The sequence below is a fragment of the Chiloscyllium punctatum genome, chromosome 6 (assembly GCF_047496795.1).
Source record: "Chiloscyllium punctatum isolate Juve2018m chromosome 6, sChiPun1.3, whole genome shotgun sequence".
Classification (NCBI taxonomy): Eukaryota; Metazoa; Chordata; class Chondrichthyes; order Orectolobiformes; family Hemiscylliidae; genus Chiloscyllium; species Chiloscyllium punctatum.
In genome coordinates, this window is record NC_092744.1 from 60,017,551 (window position 1) to 60,036,040 (window position 18,490).

General features: G+C 38.4%; 2 protein-coding genes across 2 annotated transcripts in view; both read left to right on the forward strand.

Moving 5' to 3' along the window:
• The first annotated feature begins 511 nt into the window (after positions 1 to 511).
• Positions 512 to 10,152, forward strand: shox2 (shox homeobox 2). The gene is made up of 5 exons (XM_072572744.1): positions 512 to 1,082; positions 3,312 to 3,520; positions 5,714 to 5,771; positions 6,181 to 6,269; positions 8,739 to 10,152. Exons 1-5 carry the CDS (start codon positions 836 to 838, stop codon positions 9,015 to 9,017), a joined length of 882 nt encoding a protein of 293 aa, XP_072428845.1. The 5' UTR covers positions 512 to 835; the 3' UTR covers positions 9,018 to 10,152.
• A 1,143-nt stretch (positions 10,153 to 11,295) lies between these two features.
• LOC140478424 (uncharacterized) overlaps positions 11,296 to 18,490 on the forward strand; it is a 361,667-nt gene continuing 354,472 nt past the window's right edge. The window contains exon 1 of the mRNA XM_072571690.1: positions 11,296 to 11,539. Within this exon, the coding sequence (XP_072427791.1) occupies positions 11,392 to 11,539 (148 nt within the window). The 5' untranslated portion in view covers positions 11,296 to 11,391. The remainder of the gene's footprint in view (positions 11,540 to 18,490) is intronic.

Here is an 18,490-nt window from a genome sequence, read left to right on the forward strand (position 1 = left end):
ATTTAAAATACTTTCAAGAACACAGCAACTGAAGTAATACAATCTTTTTTGTACATTTCTATTTCCAGCAACAATAAAGAAACGTGACCACAATCTTGATATTTACGACGTAAGCATTCATTTAATATAAATTAGCAATGAAAACAACTGCGAAGCATTTAACGTAAACCGGATACGATTCAGGAGAAAAAAGATTATCAAGCATTATGTATGCATTTTTGAAAGTATTCCATAAGTGTGCGTGTATTGTGTAAACACCCTGCTGTTAACCGTTGTGTAACCTGTAAATAACATGTTGATCTACCATAAGCAAATCAAAAGTTTACCTGATTTTTAGCGTGCTTTGCTGTTTTAATGTCGCCGGCTTTAGGGACGATCCAGTCACCGCGCTCTCCGATGTGTCATTCCTCTTGGCCCCACCCCGGTGCCATCCCAGCTCCCCCGTGTTTAGCTAAGTAATAACAATAGCAGTAATACTCGCTAATTAAATTAATTACGAATGCTTGTCAGTGGTGGATTAATGGCCAATAGCAGCCGCTAGGTATGAGTTGCAGCCCAGGGGCTGATGATAACTGTGTTCCAGGAGTGGGGACACATGAAGACTACAAGGGGAGGTAATTGCTGAGTACAAGGGGCGCAGCTGGGCAAGCATTGCAAAGTATAAATAGTCTGACTTCAATAGCACATCAGTACTAGATCTACATCTCCGAGCAACCGAATTCTGGAAGATCAGGTTTGCATTTCAACTCCAAGACGACGTACCACAGATAAACATTGCACGGTTGATGTATTGGAGAGAATAAGAACAGACAGGGACATATTCCTCCGAACAGCCATGGAAGAACTTACAGCTTTTGTTTCGAAGTCTTTTGATCAAAAGGTGAAAGAAAAGAAGGATGTGATCACGTATCGAGAAGTTCTGGAGAGCGGACCTGTGCGGGCTCGGGAGCCGAGCCTGAGTGAAGGCAGCCGGGATGAAATGATCAGCGCGCAGCGTGGGGCGTCTCGATCCCCGAGCAGTGAGCCAGAGATCGGGCCAGAAAGACCGCGGGACAGCGGCACACCGAAACTGACCGATCCGGGTAAACAAGCCTCATACTCTTACACGCGGTAGTTAGCGTGTCTTTAGACGGCCCGCGGGGTGCGATGTCATTGTATGGACTTATTATTTTCCTCGATGTGAACCTTGTTCTTATATTCAAAGAGTATGAGCAAATTTACAGCGAAGTATAGAGTTGTTAACGTACTCATTTAAAAGTCAGTGGTTCTTTTTATAACTCAAATCATCGTAACTATATACGATTGGTGTTTAATTACGATACAATCCATGATTTAAATAAAATAGTGAAAGTTGCATGGTAGTAAGCAAAGCGAAATGTGTCCGCGATAATATCGAGAGGCCAGCATGTTTACAGAAAGATTCAGTCAATCAGATAATTGCGAAAAACTTAATGGCTTCTTCAGGTTTCTGTTTTTAAAGAATGTGTAATTCTGCTTAATATCGGTTTTAAACAGATTTGATTTGGATATACTGAGAATAGTATCACGGTTGTGGTTTAGCAAAGAAACATTCAACGTCAGTTGCAATGCATTGTTTTTTTATAGACGTTTGCCGATAGATAGATGACAATGACGGCACAGATCTTGTTTACATATTTAGAGTAGACGCTGTACAACTAAGTTTCCCCCACGTACCTGATATAGGAATACAATTCCAAATCATCTTCCAGAAATGATTTAACAAACAAATCCTATCACTTTATATAGGCCGCCATTTAGAAGAGCACTTATTAAACAATCTTTGTCTTCGCAATATTTATTGACTATGTTTCACATTACAGAATATTGTCTATTTGTGTTTGCTAAACTTACTATCGAACATTATTACAACAATGCAAATATAGTACCCACTAAGCTCCCGAACTACATTCACTTCATTAATCATTTTGCGATATTTTCTTCAGTAAATTAATTTACGATAATAAATGAGATACTTATAGTTAAATAAAATGAATCAGCTCTCCTTAATATAATGAATGTCATTACATTTTAGGTGCAGACAATGTTTTCAAACAGCAATTTTGCTCGATTTCTTTTGCTCCTTTTATCTGACTTCACAATACTTTGAAGCAACAAAAAAAAATGGTGATTGCCTTTCCATGCGAAGTGCAATGTTTCACATTTTAACGTTATCCGTAGTGTGTGGCACAGTTTATTTCTCACCACTGTTTAATGTACACATATAGTTGACAGATGCTGGTCCACTTAAAAACACGTACTATTCATTCAAACAATAATCATGATAATGGCACCGGTGAGCAAGTTTCCGGAGCTTCGGGCAACAAAGCGCATTAATGCTCATGTCACTGTACAGTACTTTGTGTGGACACTTTTTGTAAACGTTGTATTTTTAGTTCTTTCAAAAAATGCGAACACTTTAGCAATCGGAATAAAGATCGTCCTAATACAAGGTGTCCTGGTTGAAAATGCAATGACCAAAATAGGTTGTGAATACTATGTAACCTGGTTAATGTATACGTTATACCAGAGTATTCAAGCCTGAACTCGTTGCGTATTGGGACACTGCTTATACATTTCGTAAAACAAAAGCATATGAACAAATCTAAAGCTCGAAATGTTTGTTTAGCTATAATTTAACAGATTCCGCATCATGGTTTGTAAACATAGCAGTTCAGCTGTTCAAAATTGGTTCTTTGTCACAAACTAACACAGGTTGCAGCTTTTGATTCTTGTCGACAAATAAAGGAGTGCGCAAGCTAGAGAAAGTAGCTGTAAAGTAAATTTCTAGCAACGCATTTAGAATATTTAAATGATTGAGATAAAATTAAAATGTATTAAACCAAGTTATTTGTGATAAATACATTTGTAATACTCAAATGTGCTGTGTATTGTCTTAATAAGGATAACGTGGCTGACGCCATGAACATCGAAGTTTATTATTACGTTAGTGTGTCCTAGTACAAAAAAATGAAAGCAGAAGGTTAACTTGGACAATGATAGAAAGTCGCCTGGAATAAAACACTTAAAAAATACTGAACGATGAGCTTTCTTTTAAGGATTAAAACGTTAACACGTGGCGATGGAGAAAGCTATACATAATTCAACGACAAGTGCACTGGAAAAGACAGAAGTTACGTTAATTAATGTTATCATAACGTAATTACAATGGAAGCAACTTGCTTTTAGTTTCAGTTACCTGATAACTTTTTATATGCTCGGTCCAACTCATTCTTGCCGCTATCTGGACCTTAAACATTTGTGTAATTAGAGCGTTTGATGGTCATTTATAGGAATCGGTGACATTAAAGATAGAAAAGAAGACCCCAAACCAGTAGAAGAAGAAGCGCAGACAAAAATTAAGCAACGGCGAAGTCGGACTAACTTCACACTGGAGCAGCTAAACGAGCTGGAAAGATTGTTCGATGAAACCCATTATCCGGATGCATTTATGAGAGAAGAGCTGAGTCAGAGACTGGGGCTGTCAGAAGCCCGAGTGCAAGTAAGGCAAATATATGTTACATGCGTCTGGTACGCTAGAACATAGCAAAAAAATAAAGTATCTCAATTGAATTTGGTAACACAACGTTTTAATTTCCTGGGTGAGCTTATAATTTATTTTTAACGAAGATTGTGGGCTACACTTCAATGAGAAGTAATTCAGTCCTGTGTATAATCAGATATACGTGCATAGGAAACAAATGAGAAAATCCACACAACAGGTTCAGCATGAAAATAAAATTATATATGTTTACATAAATATCCTTCAGATGTTGACACTGTATACCGCTATGATGAGTTAAATATGTTTGAGCCGTAAGAAGTGATAATTAATTTACAGGAAGTTTCGGAGAAGTTGTAGTTGATAGGCCAGCGGCAGCTGCATCTGCTATTGGGAAATTGCTTGCATGCGCCCTCTGTTACAGTACCATCTGCATCAAGCTGTATAGTATTCTTAGGGGGGTTTCCAGCTTGTAATACGATAACGAGGTAAACTTAGCAGCAACTTGACCTGAACAAATCGACCAGCGTTCAAAACCATCAAACAGACCTGCAAAAGAAAAAGGTTGTTACTTCAAGAACCATGGGGGTTGGGGGTGGGGAGATGTAAGATTTTTGCGATCGCTTTGCGTACTCCTTGTAGTTTCCCTGTACACGATAAAATTGCATTTTTTCCTTCAAATTCCCATTTGGCTTTGCATTATCGCATCGGAAAGGGCGAGGATAAACTTTGTACATTGTACAAATCCTAAGCAGTCCTTTTTACGAATATTTGAATTTAGTTTTAGTTCGTTATATGGAACGCTATATTGATCAGTGTCTTTTAGTTTCTACAAAGTTTTCCTGTCTTCAATATTTGCTATACATGCAGCACTGCATATTTCAAACAACATTATTTCAAAATGCATCATAACAATTGGAGCCTTGAAATAATTCGTCTTCATCAACTTTCTCTGTTACCTATTCCAATTATCGAAAACAATTCTACATACTGCTATAATGTCATTGCTTACGCATTGCCAAGATCAACTGCAACTATATTTTGCCAACAGTCTCTGCGCTTTTAAAGACAATTCTGATTGGCTCTCTGATGTTAACAAAACCTAATCCCAAACGTGCGTGTTGAAAATCTGAAAACATTTTATGCAGATTGGATTTTGATACAGTAATCATTGGAGAAACAATCAGAGATACCTTTAACTGTTTTGTAAGGTCATTTTAGTATCCACAGTATGATTTATTTGCTATTTTGTCACATGCCAATGAAATATTGCATTAAGACACACTGGAATACGATCGAACAAAGGTTTTCATAAGATTGAGTGGCATATTAAACAAATAATCTGTTTGTTAACAAAACATTGCATTGTGATTTGAAGATGAAAAACGCTGAAGTTCAATTTGATAGAAAGTAAATTTGGTATCCCTGTTCCGAAACGGAGCAACGTTTATTTTTCTGTCAGTGTATGATTCTGGAAAAACTTCCTCATGTGATGGTACTTGCAGATAGAAATGATTCGAAATCGTACATGCATAATTAAACACCAGACTTTCATTTGAGAATTGCAAAGCAGCTTAACATATTAATGTGGTATTTATTGTATGGGTTTTAATCTGTGTCCTTGTGAGCATAATATTGTCTTGCAAAAATCAACAATGGAATAAACATTCGATTATTTATAGATAGATATATTAACCTTGAATATTGCTAATTACCAGATATCGATATCCTTTAGTATCAGGAGAGCCTTTTATTTTGCTTACAGACATAGTACTTTTATTTTAGTCTGCTAATGAGCCGAATCTTATTGGATGGAGCTCATTCTCAAATGTCAGGGCCATTATCGGTGTAGTATTAGGTATCAAACTGTATCTAGTGCTTCTGGGATGACAGCCTAAGCTAGCAATGTAACGGGGCATGAAACTAATTTCGCCTGAAGCAGGAAAAATCAAGGAAAAAGTAAGATCTCGCATGCTTTCGGTCGCTTGCACCATCGTTTCTCTCCGAAGAGGCGGCCATGCACGTGCATGTAAGAGTCGGATAATTAAAATAAACGAGGTCAATCATATTAATAATTAATAAGTCCGACGGGATATTGCATAGCACAGTTGTCAGCTTGAGCAGTCCAACCCGTACATCTGAGATACAGCTGCCAATCACTGCCACTAAATTCCTTCATTTTTTGCCGTATAGGTATGGTTTCAGAACAGAAGAGCAAAATGTCGAAAACAAGAGAATCAACTTCATAAAGGTATCTTTGTTAAATTACAGATCCGGTGATATAACGTTACTAATACCCAGACACATGCATTGATGTAAAATTTAAATGTGCAATGTCTTCAACCAAGGTTATAAGCCAACGAAAGGAGAGACAAATTTTAGTCTGGATTTTGGAGCCAAGGTGGGGGTTATGGAAAGGCAAGTGGGTGAACGTTGGAGGTTGAGGGTATCTGGTAGTGGAACAAAAATAGTAAACGCTACAATAATTCATTCATTCATTCATTATGCATACACGGTGTAGCCTGATTTTAAGCAGAATTATGTTTTCCATCATTATGATGTAATTGTATCTGAAGTCACAAAAACTATTAAGATTAATGGCTCCACACCCTGACGTGAGAACTTTTTCCTTAGATTTGAACTTCCTTTTACTACTGTAGGTGTACTCATTGGTACCACCAGTCAGTTCGAAGCTTGTCGAGTGGCACCATACGTTAACGTGGGAGCCTTGAGAATGCCATTTCAACAGGCAAGTATAAATCCATCAAAGCTTATTGCATACAATCTCCATTAGGGAAGATGCACGATCTTTTAACGTACTGTCGCTGCTTTAACGAAACTTGTTTTGGAAATAAAATTCCACTAATTATTTAAATATGTCATCTTCCTCGTCTTTTGAGCAGTTCTCACCATGTTATTACTAACACGATATTGATAATGAACACATACTATCAATAATTCTCCTTGGAATGTGTCCCAAAATGAGCATAAGTAACCATTGATGGGGGAGCAAAACCTATGAGGTTCTCTGACATATTCGGGGAGTTTTTTTTCCACTTTTGTCACCATTTTCAATTAGCTGCAGTTGATTAATCCCTAACTGTCTGTGTTATGTGGCGTGTTCTGCCTTTTATCAGTAAATGCTGCTAATACTGACACATGCTTAGCGTAGAAAGCTGTTTTTAAATATCTAAACTCTTGCAAAAACTGTTGAACAGTTGCGGTATTCCTTATTTATGACATTGCCGTCCTGCTCAAAGGACTCCCATATCGTAGAATAACCTGATTTTGCCTATGCATATCGTCAATGAATTAGATTTGAACGGCACTGCGTTTATTCGGATTGCCCTTTGTGTGGGCTATCCAGACGTTCGACTAATTGAAACGGAATTTTATTCATTTGCACACATCTAACTGTACATTTTAAATACAACTTTTTAAATCTTTCATTGACAAATTGTGAGTTTTAAAAACTATTCGTGGGAGGTGGACCTTGCTGGCTGGGCCAGTATGTATTGCCCAATCGCTATTTGCCGTTGAGAAGGTGCTGGTGAGCTGTCTTCTTGAACTGCTGCAATCCATTTGATGCCCTTAAGTGAAGTAATTCCAGAATTTTAACAAAGGGACACTGAAGGAAGTATATATTTCCAAGTCAGGATAGTGAGTGGCTTGGAGGGGAACTTCCAAGGGTTGTTCCCATATATTTGCTGCCCTTGTTCTTGGAGATGGAAATGGTGACGCGTTGGGAATGTACTGTTGAAGGAGCTTTGATGAATTTCTGCAGTGCATAGAGATGTACAACACAGAAACAGACTCTTTGGTCAAACTCGTCTTAAGATATCCTAACCTAAACTGGTCCCATTTGCCACATCCCTCTAAACTCTTCCTATTCATATAACCATCCAGATGCCTTATAAGTGTTGTAGTTGTACCAGCCTCCACCACTACCTCTGGCAGCTCATTCCATACAGGCACTACCCTCTGTGTGAAAAAAGTTGCCCTTTAGGTCCCTTTTATATCTTTCCCCTCTCACCCTAAACCTATGCTCTCCAATTCTGAACTTCCCCACTTCAGGGAAAAGACCTTTTCTATTTACCCTATCTATGTCCCTCATGATTTTTCAAACCTCTATAAGGTCACCCCTCAGCTTCTGACGCACCAGGGAAAATAGCCCCAGACTATTCGGCCTCTTCCTATAGCTCGAATCCTCCAACCCTGTCAACATCCTTGTAAATCTTTTCTGAACCCTTTCAAGTTTCACAACATCCTTCTGATAGTGCCCTTAAAGTTTTTTTTTCTCAACAAATTTAAGAAAGACTAAAAAACAATCATGATTTGGAGATGCCAGTGTTGGACTGGGGTGTACAAAGTTAAAAATCACACAACACCAGGTCAGTTAAACCAGTTGGACTATAACCTGGTGTTGTGTGATTTTTAACTAAAAAAAATTAAATTCTGGTGTTGTCCCTTGCATCTCTACCACTTTTAAAATCGAGATTTCTTAATGCTTTTCAAATACTTTGTTCACTTTCGCGAATTTCTCCAAAGGTTTTCCTCCATCATGGTGTGGGAGGGCAAAGTGTTGTTTCAAGTGGTATTTTTGTACTTTACTCCGTTTTTGGTTAGAGCTATTTGCATGGCGAGGCGCCCTGGAGGACACATTTTGTTGCATTCCAGGGAATATGCTATAGCTCACTGGAATCGTTATCACTTCTGAGGCAAAGCGTTCACCATTCTTGGAAACAATAGAGTCTAACTGCAGTGTGTTGGTAAGACAATCCGTTTGCCACAGCCTGCGACCCCACTATATTGTCCGTTCGATGACTGTGTTCAAATAGTAGAATCGCTAAGTGTGGGGAAATGCCGTATTCAATGAGCCACTTTCATTGTCTCTTTCAGTTCCTCAGAAGCAATTGTTTAAAACTCTTGTGTTACTCTTCGTGGTTTAACGCGTTCGAAGAAATAAGAGTCCATTAACCATACAGTCTTGGAACTGTGTACAATATCTGTTGTGCTGCCCCCAGCTTACTGGATGCAGCATTGAGAGAGCCAGGCACTGGACAAACTCTCCTTAACCCTTTTATTTCCTTCTCGTCTATTGATCAATGCAATATTCAGTAACGTTTTCGCTTTTTAATCAGTGAAGTATTTGTTACCACTGCCTATTTTTGATGAACAGGGTATCTTTTAACAATGTTCTCTCCTTATTCTGTTTCAGGAAAATCACTGCAACATGACTCCCTTGTCCTTTCAGGTCCAGGCGCAGCTGCAGTTGGACAGCGTGGCGCATGCGCACCATCACCTCCACCCACACCTGGCTGCACATGCGCCCTATATGATGTTCCCTCCACCGCCCTTTGGTTTGCCCCTGGCCACCTTGGCAGAATCCGCCACGGTGGTAGCAGCGGCAGCAGCAGCCAAAACCACCAGTAAAAACTCCAGCATTGCAGACTTGAGACTTAAAGCGAAAAAACACGCTGCAGCACTAGGGCTGTGATCCGAACAGTGATTCGAAATCCACAGATCTTTCAAAACAAAACCCTCCGAAGGAGGAAGGACTCGCAGCTGGGAAAAGTTCAGAAGTGAACTTTCTGCAAATCCATTTTAGCACAACTTTACTTGATACACCTGGGGGCTGGTCTCCTATAGCATAATGGAAATTCCTTACGTATGCTTTTGCTTCCCATACACCATTGGAATAATTATTCAGAAATGGAAAATAGATCGCAAATCAGCCACGAACTGTTTATGAGAGTCAAGAGTGAACAATCAAATGAAATACGAAGAATTACTCTTGCATGTATATTTATACTATTTTCAATGATGCTTATGTCCTTTGAGTCAGAATTGCACTTGGTTTATGTTAGATGGAACAAACCATTGCTTTTGCAAGTATGGAGAAGCAAAATAGTTTCAACGGTTCTCACTTTAGGATTTTCATGTGTACTATTTTCTTCTTCCAATAACATAAGTAATGGATAATTATAACTATTCTACCTAGATGTCCATTTGTTTTAGATCAAAAAGATATAAATTATGTATTCTACATTCTTACCGTTCTTACCTCTTGTAGTTTAAACTATAAGAGAAGGTACGGCCCTCTGTAAAAAAATGTTGATACACGAACAAAATTTATTTTGGTTAAAATTGTGTATGGCTGATAGACTGTCAGTATTTAATTTTTATTTCATAGAAGTGTGTTTATTCATAAATATTTCTCTTGTGCTGTTGTGGGAATTTATTTCACATAGATGTTTATGGGATGTATTTCTATAAGGTGTTGGTTTCATTGAAACCTTGATTCAATCAATGAAGATCAGAATTTGAAGAGCTCATTGTAAAGGAATATTGCTCAGAGTAATACTGCCTTTCCCCAACGTCATGGTAAACCTTGAAAGCAAAGATGTTTTGCAGTTCGTAGATGCTGCGCCATTCTAGGATTATTTATAATAAAATGAACAGACTATTTGTACAAGTGTTCAACGATGACTCTAAAATGAAACAAAACCTTCGCTGTTGTACAGTTCTATGGTTTAATGTCAATGCAATTAATTTGAATGAAATTGATTAACGAAAATCAACTGATATCGATCTGATGTTGCATTTATTGCAACAAGTGCCAAGGAAGAGTGAAATGGTTTTATATATTTAATTAAAATATGTTGAATTCATCATCGTTTTTCTTTTATACCTCCCTGGACACGACTTTCAAATTTGAGGTTGCATTGTTAAATTTTGTGCATGGCATTTTTGTGTTCAAGAATATGAAGATATTTTTGAATTCACTATCGCAGCCTAAATAAGAAGGGGTATCCTTTTCACTGATGCTGTTCTTTACACTTTTGTTATGGCATTTTCGTTTAATTGCTATTTTTAGTACAAAAGGCAAGGAAACGTCACACGCTGCAACTTTCGTCAGTGATACACGTATATATGTCAAAGGTTTGCGTGGTTTTAGATACATCTGATTTGTATGCAAGACTATATTCTTAAACAGTGGTGAGAGTGCGATGTTCTTATCGTATGTTAAACTAATGTTAACGTTATTTTCATTCCTCATTGGTTGTACTTCTCGGAATTAATATGTAGTTAAAAAAAACTGAAGGATAAGTACATGGAACAACAGAAACTGATCATTAAATCGTCACATCGATACACATCAACAGCTGATCTGGGAAGGACAGGCAAAGAGAAAATGGGAAAACATCTATCACTCATATACTGCCTAATGGTTAGGTTGATTTTAGCGCATTTTAATAAGAAATTGCATTTATAAACTTTTATACTGACATTTAAAACAGAACCTGGTAAAGTAATTCTTACTTCAGGGTAAGTATGACGAATGAACAATATAACTATATCAATTCAATTTGACACAGGAAGGGTTCGCAAACAAAAATGCCGTGAACGAGAGGTTCATAGAGACCATATCCAGCATTCCATTTCAGCTCTTAACACTTCACCTTGAAAATAAATGTGCCTATTCAGTAATAAACTGTTCAATTTCAGATGTTCCAGCCTCAACGCTTTCGGTGTCAAACTGTCCGAAAAGTGGAAAATTCCACTTGATTCAACAAACAAGGTGTACATGAGGCCCTCAGGGATTAGCGCGGATATGCACACTGACCGTACCTGTAAGGTGAAAAGAGCTGCGTATTCACTTGACAGAGTTACTGGAATTCGTCATCTGCTCAGTTCACTGGGGGAGGGAACAGTGGGTGTTAAGGTGTTGCATCTCACAGAGAGCGCAGAACATTCAAAATTAATCTCCAGTCATGTACTAGTAAGACTTTATATCATAAAGTGTTCCGTTTGCAAAACTCATTTCACCCGCTGTGTGAGCGCAGAGGATACAGGAACTGCTGTTTAATATGAAGACAAGAAACGCTTCGGAAAGCAGAATACTCGCTGAGCCACTGCAAGGTTTGGGTTCCAGAGGCCTCGGGGAGAGGAGACAGCAGCAGCTGGAGTCGCACAGTGACCGGTGGGCCACCGAGGTGCCCGGGGCAGGGGAAACTGGTAAGGGATTCTGCCCAGTCTTTTTGCAGCCTCCTTCCAGCGGCATCCTGCTTTGTTTACTGAAGCTCAACTCCACAGCCAGTTCCTTTCAAGTTTGTTATGACATTTTGTTTTGAAGTTGCCATGGTACCCATTTGGCTGGAAGGCAGTGCGTCTATTTCAAACTTGTTAAAATCGACGTTAATGGGCGATAACACCCCCAGCGCGGGGTTGGTTTATTTCACATGCTTAATGGCGATTTCTGTAGCTGGGATGATCTGCCAAGATCCTGTTTGTCTCAGGCAGTTGATCTCTTTTAATATGCAATTCACTCCCCACCCCCCTATTGGGAACTTGAAACTTTTTAAAAAACATATCATTCTGAGGATATTACTATTTGACAAGGTTATCATTTCTTCCCCTTTGCCAATTGTTCTGACCAAATCGTAGTATTGTAGCAATGCCACCAGTTTGGTGTGGATACCCACATGAGGTCCAAAGTGGTGAGTGCCATATTTTGATGAAGGCAAGCCTTGCCCTTGTTTATTCTTCAACGTGGTAAAAGTTGTTGGTTTGGACCATGTTGCTGAAGATGCTTTGACTGAAATGCATGATACATTTGGACCAGTGAATGGTGTACCTCATGAAAACTACATTAACCTGGATAGTTCAAGTTACCTATTTGTTCTTCTACATGCATATCTAACAAGTCATGCAGATTCCATCACATTCATTCTCCATGCCTTTATTACAGTGGAGAGATTTTGGCAACTCAGGGGTGAGCTGCTTGTGGCAGAGCATCTCTTTCCTACTTTACTAACTTACTAATCATATGGCTGATTTAGTGGAGTTTCTGGTCAGTAGTGATTCTGAAGATGTTGATAGTAGGAACTCCACTGTGGTAATAGCATTGAATCGCAAGCGGAACTGGTTATGCAAAGATCTTATGGAAAGTAATTTTTGCCAGACAAATGATCCTAGAAATTTTGCTGCCAATTAACTAACCCAAGCTAAATGTTGGTTAGGCCATGGTGCAAATAGATATGGACTGATTCGTTATCTGAGAAACTGTATTCAGATCTGAATATTGTGAGTTATCAGTGAACTAGCCAACTTCAGATTTTGTGATGAAGGAAAATTTAAACAGCTCAAGATTATTGCGCTATGGTATTCAGACATTCCTGGAAAGGTAGGATGGGGGGAGGTTGGAGAGTTGGTGATAACATGACTACCTTCCAACACAGACAACCATTTTCCTTTATGTTACTTTAGTTCCAACCACTAGAGAATTTCTTTTAAATGACCACCTACTGACTTACGTTTTACTTGCGATCCACTGCCTGATGATAAAGGCAGTCACTTTCCTATCACCTCTCAAAGATAGTATTTGTTTATGTAGATCAATGTTCTGATGAAGTCTGGAGGCAAGATGCACCATGTGAACATAAACTCAATATTGTTCAGCAGGTTACTGATGTATGTTATTTGATGAATTGTTGTTGATTCCTATCTTCACTTTGCTGATGATTGGCAGGAGACTGATAGGACTATACTTGACAGGGATTTGTCCTGCACTTTGTGGACAGGGCATACCTGGGTAATACTCAACATTGCTGGTTAGTTGCCAGTATTGTAACTGTACTGGAACAGCTTGGATAAGGACACTGTTGTATCTAGTCTTAGCAGTTCAACTGAAATGTTGCGGAACCCATAAACTTTGCTACACCTAGTGCAGCCAGCTGTTTCTTGATGTAATGTGGAAAAGCTCAAATTCACTGAAGGCTGGGTTATCTGCTATTGAGTGGCTCATGAGAAAGTTGGAAAAGGTCATCTATTTGCTAATTCTGGCTACAGATTGATAAGTTGATTGCACAAGATTGTGACTAGTATAATTCCACCATTTTTATTTGCATAGTTTGTAGTATGGATTTGCTTAGTCTTGTTTGTGAAGTTATGTTTGGCTGCAAACATACTGGCAGGGGTCAGAATGGATGACTAGTTGAATGATAGATAACTTGGTGACAGATGATTTTAAGATCTACTGCATCCCAAATTTTTTTTTTAGCTAATCCTAAGGTTGAGAAGTTGTTAAAACTGAACCTTAACAGAACTGCAAAACAGCTGATGGTCAATCAGTAATACATTTCATATGATACAGTACCTTATGGAGATGATGAAGAGATAAATTTTAAACTCGTGCATCTAGTAGGAAACTGACATGGCGGGATCTGCGGTACATTTTCTACCCTGCCTGATATTAATTTGGATAGGGTGCCAAATCTGTGGCTACTCAATCCTGTCAGTTACTTGTTGGGTGAACTTAGTTAAAGTTCCTTCACCCTTACCCATGGCCTACAGTGTCTAGTAGAACACTACAGCATATTTTCACCATGGTTCTTTTGCAAATACCAAGGGGTATTTTGTGAAAAGACAAAGTCTATCCCCAAATGGAAAATGGAACCTATTGAGTATCACGGTGCTGTCCGATTTCTTTTTATGTTATTATAATCAGGTATTTACAGTCATAAAATATTTGAACAAAATTACAATTTAGATTTTACCACAACTTGTTTGAGGAAACATTTTATAAATTCTAACCCAATTGCCATATCGTTTTTTTGCCAGGCATTATGAGGTTGATATAATTTGGCAATGAGGTGAGGTTCATGAATAGGAAATTTCACACTTAGATATTTTTCAGTTTTATTTTACAGGGATGGCATCAGTGGGGAACCTACCACCCGCACCATCTATAATTTGCTGTTCAGCTCCTTAAAGAGCTTATTGACAATCTGGAAAGGGACAGAATCAAACTTTCAAATTTTACAATGGGAAGAGCAAATAATCTGGGGCACATTAGTGCACAGCTGTTCAAAGCATGGCATGAGGCCATTATTCATTGTAGCTGCTGATGGAAAAATATATATAAGAAGGAATAATCACACTGAGGTACAAATGCAGTGGCATAAGTTGCTGCCACTTGATCAGGGTGGCTTGTGTATCTGAACAGGAATGTTTTAGCACTTGTTTGGACTATGAGACTGTTGGCTATCTGCTCCATGTCTTGCCTACTCTATTCAACAAAATGTCAAGCCAAATAATAACTATTATTTGCTTTCCAAATTGCCTTCCATCCCAAGGTCCACTTCCTGGATTCTCTTGGTATTGGTGATTAGGGACCTAGGAATTATCCAGCCACTTGACCCTGGACTGAAAATCCAGCCCATTGTTACTCTGTCTCTTATTGCCAGGAGTCCTATTCTAATACTTATATTTATTTAGTAGACCACATGTAAACCTATTTTCAAGCAAATATTTACTTTCAAGACTTTGTGGTAATGTAAATTTGATGTGAGAATTCATGACATGAAATTATTCCTGGGACCTATCCTCTGAGTCATTGGGTCCATTCTAGTTTTTGAGAAATATATATAAGTATTAACTTTACATTACAGTGGATTAAGTGTGACATTATTGCACAATGCTGTGATGACTCCTTAACTCAATACTATACTTCATCGTCACTCTGTAACAACTGCAGCTATGTTGATTGTGTTTCATTGCTGCTTTTACCTCTTTCCTGCTTTCTTGTCATTGCTGCATACCTCTCATGGGCAACTGTTTTTTTTTCTAGGTTAGAGGCAAATATGAATATTTTGTGTCGGAAAGATTTTCCTTATGTGACTCAGAGCCAAATGTTTTGATAAAATTCCTCTCATATGCCTTTCCATGCCTTATTATTTTCAATGTGCTACATAATTGCAAGTCATTGCTGTTGGAGCTGCTGCATCATGTGTTGGTGAAAGATAAATATATTTTCTCCTTTCGCATTATGACTACTGTTCTGTATAGGCAAGCATTACTCATAAAATAATTTGTTTTCACTGTTATTTTCTAGTCCAATATCAATAGAGTTGTTTACCAGAACAATTTCCTTTGCAAATATTGTACTGTAATATGCTATCCAGATATTCTGATTTAAAAATCACATAACACCAGGTTATAGTCCAACAGGTTTGTTTTGGAAGCACTAGCTTTCGGAGCGCTACTCCTTCATCAGGTGGTTGTGTTCAACCACTTGATGAAGGAGCAGTGCTCTGAAAGCTATTACTTCCAAATAAACCTGTTGGAATATAACCTGGTGTTGTGTGATTTTTAACTTTGTACACCTCAGTCCAAGAGGAGAAAGTGAGGACTGCAGATGCTGGAGATCAGAGCTGAAAATGTGTTGCTGGAAAAGCGCAGCAGGTCAGGCAGCATCCAAGGAACAGGAGAATCGACGTTTCAGGCATAAGCCCTTCTTCAGGAATGAAGAAGGGCTCCTGAAGAAGGGCTTATTCCCAAAACATCGATACTCCTGTTCCTTGGATGCTGCCTGACCTGCTGTGCTTTTCTAGCAACACATTTTCAGCTCACACCTCAGTCCAACACCAGCATCTCCAGATATTCTGAGATTCAATCCATTCCAGCACTACACTATCTTTGACTTCAGCCTTTTTCTCTTAAAATGTTTACAAGGTAGGAAATAACCTACAATTTTCTATAAATGTAAATTCTACTTTCAACATTAATGCAAGAAAGATAATCTTTTAGTTACTGAAACCTTTCCTGATGTAATTTCCCAAAGAGGTCTTCTTTGAATAAGAACATAAAATATTGGAAATACTGGGCAAATCAGATGGAATGTGTGGAGAAACAATCACAGTTAACATTTCAAGTTGATGAATTTTCATCAGAATTATTTCCCAATTGACTTCTACCTCATTCATTGATATGTTTGCAATTTTTTTTGTGGATGGAAATTATACAAATTTTAGACAAGTGTTAAATTTATAAGCTTATTCAGAAGCATTGTTAGTGTAGTTTAGAACTGCCACAGTAAGTAAAATAGCCATAATTCTAGTGAAATATAAGGCTGTTTTCTCACTAAAGAGAGACAATGGGTGATGGTTTAACCTAAGGGTCATCACATCTCAGGTGAGACAAGATTGAGGAGCGTCTTTCATGGTAATGTTCGCTGGTATGGGGATTGAACCCATGCTGTTGGCATCACTCTGCATTATACAGTATTAAAAGGCTAAACTAATTTGTGGGAAGCATTGACAAATTATATCACTAATGTTGCTCCATGAAAAGAAACCCTGAGATATTTGTCATCAGTATAATATAATACCACTATGAGTGTGCCATCCAAAATGGTATTTTCTGTAATTGCAATCCATCCCATCAAAATGGTTCAAAACTGATAATCACCTGTGTGAGAGCATATTCATGTTAACCATATTCAGTTTTTAGTCATAATTTATTTTGCTCCCAACTACAGCAAGTATGTGTATAAATCAGCTCAATGATTTATTAACAATGATTATTAAACAAATGGTGGTAGCATTCATTTAAAAAAATCATTCATGGGATGAGGATGCTGCTGGCTAGGCCAGCATTTATTACCCATCTCTAATTTCCCAGCGAGCAGTTAAGAGTCAGCCACATTGTTGTGGGTCTGGAGTCACATGTAGGCCAGGCCAGGTAAGGATGGCAGTTTCCTTCCCTGAAGGGTTTTTCCAATGATCAGCAACGGATACATAGTAATCTTTGGACCCTTAATTTCAAAGTTTTTTTTTTGGTGAATTCAAATTCCACCATCTGCCATAGCAGAATTTGACCCCAGGTCCCCAGAACATGACCTGGGTCTCTGGATTAACAGTCCAGCAATGATACCACTAGGCCATCACCTCCCCAATACTTCCCAGCTGCATCAATGGATGCCTAAATATGGTCTTTCTTTAACCATTCTTCCAATATCAATATTTGTGGTGGGTTCACCAGTTTGGCTTGGCACATTGCTGCTGAATCTCACTAGCAATTGATCTGAAACCCTCTTGGGATGCTGATTCCATACCAGCCTGATCCTGGAGCCAGTGCCACCACACTATGTCATCAACCACCAGAACCAACAACGTTCATCCAATTCCCAACAACATCAGAAGGATTGTTTCAATTTTGTGTGTTTTAATTTTGCTGTTAATCTATTGTGCACAGGTGAATGATTATAGCTATTTCTTGGAAGAAGGATTATTGGAATAAAAAGACAGCAATTATAGTTGATAAGTTCAAAATTACTTTATGTACCAGATGGAAAGGAAGACTTATGAGTACAATTTTTATATCAGTCTAAACATTCCTTGGAACATTTTTGTTTTTATTTGAATAGATTTTCATCCTTCCCATTCACAAACAATAAAGGTAGAATTGATGGCTCCAGAAGAATGAATCCTAGGACGATCTTGGGAAACACTTTAATAACCTCTCAAGATAAGCAAAAGTAATTACATTTCCTCGTAACTCCATCAAGAAGGTTATTGGGCTAGTGTAGGTTAGGTAGGCTTCGGTCGGCGCAACATCGAGGGCCGAAGGGCCTGTACTGCGCTGTATTTTCTATGTTCTATGTTCTATGTTAAGAAAGAATTGTTGGAAATAGCCTTTCCTTCCTGTTCCCCTGCCCACCACTGCCATTATATTCCTTCCTTCTGCTCTATCATTTACCATTTAGCATAACGCTACACCAGATAATATCTCAATCGCCATATCAACATAATATAATCTCTTAAATTCTTTTCAGGCTTGCTAGCTATTATGCAATGTACAAAATGACTCATGGCACCTTCCTTATTTCTTGCTCTACAGACTTCAGCTAGGATTTATGCATCCTCACTGGCAGATTTGAAGATGGGACCTCATAAAATTAACTGCATGGTTTTCCCATCATCTAATTGCCTGCTTCTGACCTGTTTAAAATTATATGGGCTTGGTGGAGATGAGGGAAAGCTTGCTCACTCTAGTGCCCATTGAAGCTTGTAAGTGGTCAATTTAATAGCCTTATCCTATCCCCTGCTACTATTTTAGCCATAATAGAGGGAGAGTTACACCATCTGGTAGCCTGGCACCTTTATCTGTGCAGGTTAGAGTCATGCT

What these genes read in the sequence shown, in the direction of transcription:
- shox2 (XM_072572744.1), top strand. Translation starts at nt 836, where the DNA reads ATGGAAGAACTTACAGCTTTTGTTTCGAAGTCTTTTGATCAAAAGGTG. An exon ending in ACCGAAACTGACCGATCCGG is followed by an intron (nt 1,083 to 3,311) that starts GTAAACAAGCCT and finishes GGTCATTTATAG; the next exon opens with GAATCGGTGACATTAAAGAT. An exon ending in AGAGAATCAACTTCATAAAG is followed by an intron (nt 5,772 to 6,180) that starts GTATCTTTGTTA and finishes TTACTACTGTAG; the next exon opens with GTGTACTCATTGGTACCACC.